Source organism: Sphaerodactylus townsendi, linkage group LG04, assembly GCF_021028975.2.
Source record: "Sphaerodactylus townsendi isolate TG3544 linkage group LG04, MPM_Stown_v2.3, whole genome shotgun sequence".
Lineage (NCBI taxonomy): Eukaryota > Metazoa > Chordata > Lepidosauria > Squamata > Sphaerodactylidae > Sphaerodactylus > Sphaerodactylus townsendi.
The window spans coordinates 87,830,999-87,843,437 of record NC_059428.1 but is presented as its reverse complement, the minus strand read 5'-3'; the positions used below and the strand labels follow the sequence as shown (position 1 = coordinate 87,843,437).

General features: G+C 40.5%; 1 protein-coding gene across 2 annotated transcripts in view; it reads left to right on the top strand.

Annotated features, from left to right (window-relative positions):
* SHROOM2 (shroom family member 2) overlaps nucleotides 1-12,439 on the top strand; it is a 125,509-nt gene that overhangs the window by 58,995 nt on the left and 54,075 nt on the right. For both annotated transcript variants that reach the window (XM_048493240.1, XM_048493239.1), the window contains exon 2: nucleotides 2,217-2,368. In XM_048493240.1, coding sequence (XP_048349197.1) covers nucleotides 2,217-2,368 — 152 coding nt within the window. The remainder of the gene's footprint in view (nucleotides 1-2,216; nucleotides 2,369-12,439) is intronic.

The following is a 12,439-nucleotide window of genomic DNA, read 5'->3' as shown; positions in this document are numbered from 1 at the left end:
TACTAAATCATCAAATACTATTTAGGGCACAAGAGGAAAGACCGCTCTGCCACTTGAGCTGTGGTGACCTTGGGTGGGTGGCTCTCAGGACCACCCACCTCACAGGGTGTTTGTTGTGAGGGGGGAAAGGAAAGGAGATTGTAAACCCCTTTGAGTCTCCTATAGGAGAGAAAGGGGGGATATAAATCCAAACTCCTCCTCCTCCTCCTCCTCTTCTATTAAGGGAAAGCATCATTAGTTTTCTAATTTTAAGATCAGTAATGTTTGTGGAGTATGATGGTGTGCTCTGGCCATCTGGAGAACATGGAAAGAGATTTGATCTTAGATTTAATACTGCTAGAGTAGAGATTAAACCTTTTCCAATTCCAGTACTGTTTAGTTCTCAAAGACAGCCATAATTCAGATTTTTAGCCCTGTGTATGTATGTTTGTATCTGTATATGCCAAGTCTCTCTCTCTCTCTCTCTCTCTCTCTCTCTCTCTCTCTCTCTCTCTCTCTCTCTCTCTCTCTCTCTCTCACTCACTCACTCACACACACACCCCTCTGAAAGATGCACGTAGAAGCAAATTTAAGATGTGGATGCCACTGTGAACAGCTTCTGATCTCCTTTAGGTGTTCTTCAGTGTTCCTGCTCACAGAAGCAAAGGCCATATGTGTGAACTGTAGTTCAAGTCTGATGAGTTTCATAAGTTCTGTCTGTCTAGAGAACTGAGAGGCATTATAGGAAGTTCTGAAGGAACAGCTAAAAGAATTTGGAAGAAACTGATTTCTCTGTGATTGATTCTCCCCCCCCCCCCCAACAAATTAACGTTGTTAGTTTGCCTGTAACCAGCAAGTTTCCTAAACAGAAACTCCATGCTCTGTTACCTGCATAAATCAAAAACAGTTTCTGTTATGACCTGGCTGCCTTCCCACTTTTTCCTTCTTCCAGTGTGTGTTTTTAGTAAATACTAAGATGCAGGAAAATATTTTCCTTCTTCTGAGATATGTTTTCCTTTCAGTGCCCCTAAAGAAGTGTGGCAGCAGCTTTCATGATGGTGTTTGGCAATAGAAAATAAAATGTTTTTCCCTCACTCCTCTTGAGTAAAGTGTGTACTTATAAACAGTCATCTAACATGGCAGAGGGTATGAGTATATGCCCGCAGGAGAACATTCAGTTACCCACTGTTAGTGTCTCACTTGAGGGGGAGGGGAAGGTACATTCCACATAGCACTCACTTCCCAAAGAAACTGATTACAGGCAACAAAAACAATTCTGAGCACAACTGGAAGGAATAGCTAAAACTGCAGGAAACAAAGAGCACTTTTTCCTTCCTCATGGAATTAATAAATATGGGTGACACAGTGAAATCAAAAACAAAACAGAAAAGGAAAGGGATAAAAAGGCTGTTTTAGAGGAACATTAGTTTTTAAGAAAGACTGCAATAGCAGATAAAAATACAATCCACTTAATTACAAAAGCAATCTCTAAAGAAATCTCCACAGAAAACAACGAATGCAAGGAAGATAATAGATTTATTACATGTTTCTATTGAATCTAGTTTTTCTCTGCTCTGTGGCCAATACATTTCCAATTGGAAAAAAATAAGTAATTTCAGGGGTAACAATTAACATTCTTTGAAATCCTAGGAGAAGGTCTCTTAAACCAACACTGTCCGAAAGTCTTTAAAGGTTTGATTTCTGAAATGATAGCCTGCCAGTTTTGCCTAGCCCTTGCAGCTACGCATACTGAGGCTGTGATAAGAGAGTCAAGGTATTTTGTGAGGCCTTAATAAAGCAGCATGCAGCAGCATAAGGTTTATGGTCAGACTGAATCTGGGAGACCCCTGGTTTGTATTGCCACTTTGCCCTGGAAGCTTACTGGATATCCTCGGATGTTACTCTCAGTGTAACCTACATCGCAGGGTGGTTGTTATGAGGGGAAAATAGAGGAGAATGATGTGATCTGTTTTGGGTTCTCATTAGAGAAGAAAAGTGGGGTATAAATCCTTTTTGTATTTTTAAAGACTTTAGAGGCTTTTACTCACAATATTCATGTTATCAGGGCAGCTTTTCATTAACTTTGTTTACATTTTTTCATAGATCATTGCCCAGTGCTTCAGAGCTGTTTAGAGGTTATCCAGATTCATTTCAGTATTTGTTTGAAGAAATAAACAAATAAATAGCCACTTGGACCTTCTAAGCTGCCCTTTTCCTTATTTATTTCTGCTTCATAGATTGAAGAAGGCAGCAAAGCTGCAGCTGTGGACAAGTTGCTGGCTGGTGATGAAATCGTCAGCATCAACGACATCGGTCTGTCTGGGTTTAGGCAAGAGGCGATCTGTCTGGTGAAAGGTTCACACAAGATGTTGAAGCTTGTAGTGAAAAGGTAAGATTATGTGAATCACGATCAATGTTGTGAATTAGGGCTGTGGTTGAGATACTAAATATAGTTGAGTATTGCTGGTTATAAAAATCAGATCTGTCTCTTCCTTTCCTTTCCTTCCTAACGTGTTTTATTTTTTAGGAAAAAAACATAGCATTGGTTTAGAACCTACGGGCATGAGTAAAAGGTGCTTGTAGAGAGATTTTTTTCCCCCTTATGTGTGCTTTATAGTTCTTCTGAAATAATGTTGTTAATTCTACTAATTTTAATAAACTCCAGTTGCATTCCATTCTGTTGAAAGAAAAAATAAATATATTTCCTGCTGTTATAAGTGTTACATAATTATACCAGAGATGTATCTGAAGAATACAAGGCCTCGCAGAAAATTTCCTAAAACAAGGCATTGCCCAGAACATCTGTAAGCAAAAACTTGGCAATTCTGCTCCAGTCTTGGAAGAAATGGAAAGAAATCTGGAAATGGGTTCTGAGGCTAATACAGGGTTTCTGCACTAGAACTTGCACGTAGCAAAGGCATCTGACCCAGACAGCTGCTATTAACTAGAGGTCTTCTATATACTGCACCATAATACAGGTTGCTTCCAGCTGTTCCTTGGTTGTAGTGGGCTGGATCCAAAGATACATAAATAGAACTCCACTTGTGTCATTCCCACTTACCTCTTTTCAGTCCACCTTGCTTCCTGAACATCAGTCTTTCAGAAAACACTAAAGGATACTTTCCCGTATGTGCTATATTATTCTGACTTACTGGGTCTTGAAAAGCTGTGGGTGACGGGATTGTGCTACAACTACAGCAATGGTAATACAGAGTTAAGAAGTTGCAAGCTCCACGTTAATTAAGAACCAGTACAGTTGCTGGTTGTGTTATACAGGTACTATATAAATCTAAAATCAAGTGTAGCTTGGTTGGTTCTATGTTCTTGCGCATCTTACGAGCCTAATTTGCCATTAAGTTTCCACAGTAGTAAACACAATATTTCTGCTTAGACATAATTCCATGTTTCAGATGGGTGACAGAATTCTCAACAACTGTGAAGAATATGCTTTTTTCATCTGTTATAGTCTTGAGCCAAAGTTAGGTAGTATGTTGTATTTTTATGCACATAACTGTGGATGTATTTAGAATGCTCTGAGCAATTTTAGAATTCCCCTGTGGACAATTTTATTCTAAAAGAACATCATCTGTATTGTTAACTACAATTGTTGCTACTGTTATTATTTTTGAAAGTTATGTGGGTCTTGAGAAATAAATTGTTGCTGCCTTACAACTGTGGTTGTTTTTGGAAACTGAGCCTCATGGGATATGCTCCAAAAAGACCATATAACAGCATATGTCTTTTATGGAAAGACATATTTGTATGCATTATTGTATATTTCTAATGGCTTTATCTTTTTCTGTTTGTATTCATGGCATTCAGTGTTTCTCCAATCAGAGGCATATCTACAGAAAATGTAGCCCGGTGCAAAATCTGAGTTTTCTGCTCCCCCCTTATGGGTGGCCACCCCACCACCTGCTTATAAATCCATTCAAGCAGCCCGCCAATTCTTCCCTTATTCAAAGTGATCCCTCTGGTGACTGACACAGAGTCACTCTCTATACTCAGATTTGAGTCCAGTTGCACATGTTGGACTCACATCCATCTGTTCTACTACAGACTATCATGGCTACCCTCTGAAACTCTCTCTAGACTCAGAGATGCCAGTCTGCATGAAGCATGGCTCTGAATGATCAGTTAATGCTGTGGTTCTCAACCTTCCTAATGCCGCGACCCTTTAATACAGTTCCTCATTTTGTGGTGACCCCCAACCCTAACATTTATCCATTTTACAGATGGAGAACACTGATACAGAGAGTCTTAGGTGACCCCTGTGAAAGAGTTGTTCGACCCCCAAAGGGGTTGCGACCCACAGGTTGAGAACCACTGAGTTAATGCTTCAAAGCACTCTGCACATGCTTGGGGGCCATTCCCTTCCTGGCCTGCCAGACTGGGGTCTAGGGAGGACTGCTCCTGCTCTGCCCAAGCTGGAGCCTCCTGTCAGCTGCGGCTGTTGCCCCTTTAAGTCACTCAGGGAAGGCGAAGGCAGGCAGGAGCAAAGCGGCTGTGATCACCACAACTGCTGCAGCGAGAACAAAGGCAGCTGCACTGGGCCTCAGTGCCTTTCCGCCTTGGGGCCGCTTTTCAGCGAATTCCCCCACCCGTCTCCAGTGGCAGACCAAGTGTCGAGCAGAGTCCATGGCCGATGGGAAGCCCGGCGGGTGTGCGACTCAGATGGAGGCCCAGCAGATGGAGTTTTAGTCCTGGATTCTCTCTGGATGAGAAAGCCCTGAGCATTACTCCGCGTAATGGTGCAGTGTCATAATGGACACACTGTCTGCGCAGGGATGGGGGCTTCCAGTGTGGCGCCCCGGCAGGTCAAGCCGCAGAATCTCTCTGATCCTGCCTGGTAGCTATTCCATATATGGCTGCGAGTTACCGGCTCTGGAGGTTCCTCTGTTATTCTTTATTGCCTTAAGGCCGGGCCGTTATTCTTTGTTGCCTTGAGGCCGGGCCGGGACAAGGAGGGTGTGTGTGTGTGTGTGTGGGGGGGGGGGTGATCTTCCACCCCCCACATGACTAAACGTCTGCTGCCTGGGGACATTTGACCCCATATTGGCCTCCAATACAGAGAGTATTGGCATCTAATACAGAGGGTGTACTTGGGTAACTGAAGCAAATTAGCTTTGAAAAAGGAATTCAGACAATGAAAAAAATTATATGCAAAGCTAACAGACACAATTGTAAGAAACATGTTTGTAGCCATTGTTCTGAGAGTGGATTTCTCAATTCTGGGACCCATGTTGAAATACTTTGCGGATCTCAGTCAGTTCCCTTTATTATCTTTTTGTCTGATAGTTCAAAGTGTTGTACTGCTTGAGCTTAGTGTTGAAGAAAAAAATGGCTGGTAAATGCTAAATAGATAACATCTGCTTTTGTTAGTATTACTATTTTTGTTATATCCACTAATTCATAATTTATGGTTAGGCATGCTAGCCAAACTATGAGTTGGAATTACTGGAAAGAGGAAGAATACCTTTTGAGGTACCTTGCCGAATTTGAAGCACTATACAGACATATTATGTTCACTTTTCTCTTATGTTTGTCATCAGAGCATTGGATCCAATGGATGGAAAGATCTTCACACACAGTGCAGTTTTTTAAAAACTTTCTCCCTGTTGCTGGTCAAAATGTACCCTGAAATGGGGTACAGTGTACAGTGGGGTACAGTGTTTATTTCCTCCTCACCAGGGATTTTAGATGACATATTTATGTGGAATTTTATTGATATGCATGTATTGTGAGTCATTCTGATAGCACTTCTCTAGGGGAGAGTAGGGTATTAAATCTAATAAATAAATAAATTTATGGTGCGTAACTGTTTTACTGTCTTCTTTTGCTATTATTCCCATTCCATTTTCCCATTCTGTATCTTGGTAGACTAAATATTTTACTTATCTAAGAGCTATTTTCCCCTCATTCTTTTGAAGTGCTGATCCAAATTTGGGACCCTGTTATACATAGAAGAGAAGAAGAGTTTGGATTTATACCCCCCTTTATCTCCTGTTTGGAGACTCAAAGGGGCTTACAAACTCCTTTTCCTCCCCCTCCCCCACAACAAACACCCTGTGAGATGGGTGGGGCTGAGAGAGCTTCGAACAACTGTGACTCCCCCAAGGTCACCTAGCTGGCATATGTTGGAGTACACAGGCTAATCTAATTTCCCAGATAAGCCTCCACAGCTCAAGTGGCAGAGCGGGGAATCAAACCCGGTTCTCCAGATTAGAGTGCACCCGCTCTTAACCACTATGCCACTGCTGCTCCTTAGGCAGAAGACTCCAATATAAATTGTCCAAGTAATGCATGCCTGGCCTTGCATGGGTAGAGGAGACTTGTGTGGGGTAGGAAGGCCAAAAATCAAAGAAAAAACTAACCTCAAGACTCCCCCATAGCAGAAAGTGGAGATACGCCATGATTCTCTGAGACCCACTCTGCTGGCATAAGGGGACTGAATGGGCAGACTAAACAGACTAAGATCAGTTCCATTCCTGCAAATGATTCTATCATGTCCTGTGTTTTGCCGATGCAGCCTAGGAGTGCCAACCACAGAGCTGGGCACTGCAGCCAGGGGTCCCAGAGTCCCTCAGCAGCTGGGTGCTGGCAGATTTGCCCCTCTGCCGGGACAATTGCCCCAGAAACGGCAAATTTTCCACCGTATACCTGTGCTGGCTCTAGAGAGGGATTCACTCCTCCCTCCCACCCCCGGATTAGGCTGTTAATATGTCATATTCCCTTGCACAAATATTAATTTGGGTAACATGAGATTTCACTGACTTTCCATCTGTGGAAACTGTCTGTTGAGTTCAAACCAAAAATGGGATCCAAAATAACTAGTTATTGTAAAAACTTCTCTATCTGAAGATTATTTTCATGCTGCAATTTTTGTTCACTGGAATTACCCCTCAAATAATAATGATGATTATAGGTTTCATATCCACATTTGCTTTTGGTTTATCCATTTTGCACTTTCTCCCAGCAAACATTTTCTGTATTTGTTTAATATTAAAATATTTCTGTTCTTTGTAAAGCACACAAAGTTGCCAAGTGACGTGTTACGCATGAGAAGCAAATAATATTTTTTGCTATTAACTACATACTGGTGTCAAATTGATGACTCCAAAATCATCTTCATACTTCTCAAATACATCAATCTTAATATCTTTATGTGTTCCATCTTGTGATTTTGTTTTGCAAAGCAGAATATAAACTGTAATTTACAAGTAATTTTTACCCAATGAAAGGGTAATGAGTTTACCAGTGGAATTTGCAAAATTATATTTTCTGAGATTTTAAAAAATTCTCCCTATTGTCTTTGTTGCTGTCCCATTCCTTTACTGTCAACAGGGAAAATACTTATTAAAATATTATATTTCCTTCTTATTCAAAGCAATCCTACACGGCGGATAATTAAGTCACAGAAATCATTACCATCATATAGTCGACCCCACATGGACTTAATAAAGTATAAGTGTTTTGCCAAAGGTCAATGTCCCTTGTGAAAAGACCTTATAGTTGTAATAGCTGCATTGTACTTAGATGGACTGTAAGTCTTACTTCTGAAATCACAATCCAGTTGCTGTCTGCTAACCCATGTGATGATGCTTTTAGTTCAAATGTTGTGCCAAATTAATAGAGTAATAATGTTGATTTTAAATGGACTGTATTTAATCAGAAATGAAAATTTCTCACTCTACAAATTTCTCACTTTGGTGGATACTCTCTACAAAATCTTTAAAGGGGACCTCCGGTGTCTTCAGTCCCTATGATTCTGTCTGGGTAGTCTTCTGATGGCTTTCCTATGTACAAGGGCTGGTTTGGAGCCCACTGTGAAAAAAGGCCCCAAAGGTTGAAAGTATCTCTCAATCCAAGTTACTGGTTTTCCAACAATGGAAACTCATTGCCATTGCATCCACAGTCGAATTCCATGATTTGCCCACTGGAGGTGTCTTCTCAACATCGATTGCTGTTCTTACCTAAATTCTGAGGCCTGACACCATCACCTCAATCTGACACTTGGTTTATCAATTGAATGTCTTTTCTTGGTGCCAATCTCCATCTCCTCAATGCTGAGATCCATTGGTTCTGGGTTGTCCAGCTTCTCCCCACCAGAGTGTTCATCACAGGAGTCTGAGAGTTTCACATTGGAGTTCCCACTCCCCCAACCATATGTGGTTTTTGTCGCCCACTGTCGATTCCATTTCCGTGCCAGTTCTCAGCTTCTCTGTTGTCCGAGGATACCTCTTCCACTCGTCAGCAGGCACTTATTTCCCTCATAGGAAGATGATGTTTTTGAGGTTTCTCTCCCTCAAATAGACTGAGGAAAATGGCTGATATTGCTACCACATTTCATGCCATCACCCTTGCCTGCTGTTTCTATGGTGAATCCAAAAATTGATGACTGGCTAACTTTGAAGCATTCACATATATGCAGATATTTAAATAGGGCTTCGCACTTGAGCAAGCCTCAAGATCACGGAGTTCTAACTTGGAACCTAACACTCTATTATTGGAACTAACCAGGCTGCCATTTGAGCTGATTAGAGAAATATCATTGAGGCAAGAATGAAAACCATTTTTCTTGTGGCAGTAACACTGGCCAGGCGAGTTTCGGAACTCAGAGCACTATTAATGGGTCCATCTGTCTGTGTCTTTCACAAGGGCAAAATGGTCGTTTGGACAGATCACCCGTTTCTCAAGACAATAGGAAATATACTTACCATCTTTTTGGCCTAATCCAAAGCATCCTAAGGCAAGAACCTGGCATACTCTGGATGTTGGAAGGGCTGTTAAAAAAGACACAACATGTCAGAAAGATGGCAGCTGTTTTTATTTCCATTTCTCCTCTAAATACAGGAACCAAGGTTATGGCTTCCACCATCAGTAAGTGCTTGAAGGAATGCATCATGGAGACATATAGAGCTCAAAAACTAATACCTCCAGTGAGTATTACAGCACATTCTGTCTGGAGTGCAGCTAGAAGAAGAGGAAGAGTTGTATATCCCCTCTTTCTCTCCCTTAAGGAGACTCAAAGGGGCTTACAGTCTCCTTGCCCTCCCCTCCCCACAACAAATACCCTGTGAGGTGGGGCTGAGAGAACTCCGAAGAATTGTGACTAGCCCAAGGACACCCAGCTGGCATGTGTTGGAGTGCACAAGGCAATCTGGTTCACCAGATAAGGCTCTAAAGCTCAAGTGGCAGAGCGGGGAATCAAACCCGGTTCTCCAGATTAGGGTGCACCTGTGCTTAGCCAGTACACCATGCTGGCTCTCTACCAACAAGCCTTAATTAAGAGTACTTAAATGGACGAAATTTGCAGGGTGGTAACACATTCATTGATATCCAAATCTATTCAACATAACATTATACAATACATTTATTGCTTCTCCCCTTCCTTGACAAATCTCAAGCTTGTTTGGACAAGATTCGTTTAGAAAAAACTGTTAGCCAATAAAAATTCAAATATTTCAAGGCATGTGGCAAATTTCTGTGCCAGTGTAATTAAAACTCATAGCTAGCTTGGTCACATTGCATGTAAAACTAAATATTGTTATCTTTTAAGAAATGTTTTTGGATTTAAATAGTTTTACCTTTAAGCTTTATTGATCAACTATATATTATTTTTATTTTTCTATATTTTATAAGTTAATATTTTTATTGTTTCCATTGAATGTCTTCCCTTTTATTATTCTGGAACTTGGGTGGTTTTATTCAGAGTTTATTATTGGCAAATGACTGTAAATAAATCAGTTTTGATACCTTTACCTCAGTAGATGACATGCCTTGGAAGGAGAGTTCTTGAACATGTAGAAGTCAAATATGACAATGAGCCATCCAACTAATAGGGATACTGCTCTAGGAGGTCCCAGAAAATGTCCTTTGACTTAGAGGGAGAACAACCACTGGAAACTTTCCATGAAGGATCCTTCTCTTCCAATCATAGGAAGCCATCTTGCTATCCCAAGCCATCATCAAGGCAACTGATTAAGTAATTTCCCTGCTCTTTCAATCTCCACCTTTCCTATTCCTTATACCTGTTGACCTGTTGGGTCCTATTTCTTAAAAGTTGTTCTTGACTTTTTATGGCATAGTTGAAAACCATTTGTCAAAACACTTCTGTTTTGAATTACCTGAGAAGGACAAGGTGACTATCCACTGGAAACAGGGAGTTGAAGTTTGGTCCTGCCTTTCTGGCTGATTGGTGGGAGTCACACATAAGATGTCCTTCTGTGCTCAGAGGAGAAGGACCCTTCATGGTAAGTTTCCAATGGTTATTTTGCACATACTGTGAACTGCGAACAGTGTGTGAGTCCCACTGAACATAAATCCTGTTTTCCAGTCCTGCCAGTTTAATTGACTGAATGCTGGAAGAATAAAGTGCTTGCTCAGCAGAAGCAATATCATTGCTCCGCCTTTACATCAGTGTGCCCATAAGATTTCTGTGTGCGTCTAATAATATCCTCTAAGCTAACTTGCAGGGTTCACACAGATTAAACAGGAGGGGGCATTCTGAGTTTAGATAGCTGCAGGGACTTTGTCTCTCTTTTGCCGGGTTGCAGCCTCTTTTTGCTACCATGCAAAACAAAGTTTGGTATCACTGCACTATTTGCCATCATTGTTCAAACTTATGAAAATTATACACATCTGATTTTCTCCATCTCTTTTGTTTTTAAACTGACTGCTGTTTAATTAAGCATTACAGTTCTATACACCTGCTCCCCTCCAACTTGATCTCTTTTGGAATAGTCCATTGACAAGGCAAGGCAGCAATGATGATGAGCACAGATGTTTGAGAGAACCCTGCTAAATCCTTAGCCAGAGCCTTTCATATTTGTAAGCACATTCAGGGAAATTTCCATAACATGGCATCTGTTTTCATTTAAGCAACCTTAGATGGGCTGATCTTGGTATTGATGGAAGGTATGTATCTGTAGCTGTGATATGGACAGAAGTTTTTATTGTGGGAAATAAGAGCTAAAGGAATACATTTAAATGTTTTCCATAGAGAGAAAACTATTACAAATGTTGCAATATTTTCTGAGCAGGTGATATGTATTCCTAAATCTGTTTTGTATTACAGGGGAGTTGTCCTTTCTGTTGTTTTTTTTTAAATGCCTTCTATATAATGTCTGCTGCTACACCAGATATTTCCTGCCAAACAAATCAAATCAGAAGTGTAGAGCCTTTCTCGCTTGCAAGAATTTATTTTTATTTTATTATTTTATGCTTCTCATCAAACCGTAGCTCTTGTGGCAAAGAGAACAAGCACTTTGAAGCACAGTGAATTCAGAAGAAGCTCGCCATGGTTAGCTTTCTAGGATATTTGCTGCTATTCATTTAATGTTATGAAATCACAGTGCCAAAGTTCCCGAATCTTCCTGCTATCTTGATAGAAAGTCATTCAAGAAAGGAGTGTTTTTGTATGGTTACAAGGAGTGTTGTAGAGTCTAAGTGTTATACAATGACTCAGGGGGATTAGAACAAAACAAAGCTTGGGAGCTAGCGGGAGGTTACAGCTAATTTCTGCATTACTAATACAATTTGAATTAAAGGGTTTTTTTAAAAAAAAGAAAGGCTGTCTCTCCCTTTATTTTATATCTAAAAATCTACAGCTGTGAGAAATCACTACAGCATTGAACAGCAAAGAGCAAGTTGTGATAATAACTTGAAAAAATATAAATAATTATAATTGGTGTTAAACTTGTTTATGATAAAGTCAGGACTAGGTATTAGTAATGTTGCTCTCTAACTGCTATTACTACAATTCCCTTTTATGCTAGAACATAGTCTATTCCATGTTTTGGTGTAAAGAAAATGTGATTTCACACACCTGTTTCATTGCATCCACCCATCGCATATCTGTGCTGGGAAGTCATAATAGACATGGCCTCCAGGTATAATCATTCTCAGAAATACACATACATTTGCATTCATCATACTTTACCATATACTATGGTGCTTCATGGTTTTGTGTTATTACAAAAGTACCCTGGTATTGTTGTGAATTAGGAATGTGTAAACGGATAGTTGCTGTTAATATATTCTTTCTATGAACCCAAGCATCAATCATCATTGTTCTTTATGAGTGAGGCTAAGTAGGTCTTTGCTTCTAGTGAGACCAAAATCAAGTTGTGAGACATACTTTTCACTTGAATATTACAGATTGATATACTTAATAGGAAAAGATTATAAGTTTTCTGTAGAATGACTGGTTCATACAAGCTCAGATGCACTAATTTGAAGATTTGTGCGGCAGTGGAAGATTTGAGAGCAGTAGGAAAGCTGTGCATGTGCACAGACCTTGAAGTACCTGCTGTCCATCGGACATTTAGGGAAAACAATTGAGACCGTATGGGTAGACTCCAAATTATAGGTCCTACCTTTATCTGCCTCCGCTGCCATTTATCTGCCTCATGTGCACTGCAGTGTGCATAAGCCATTAGTCTCATGCATATGCATGCAC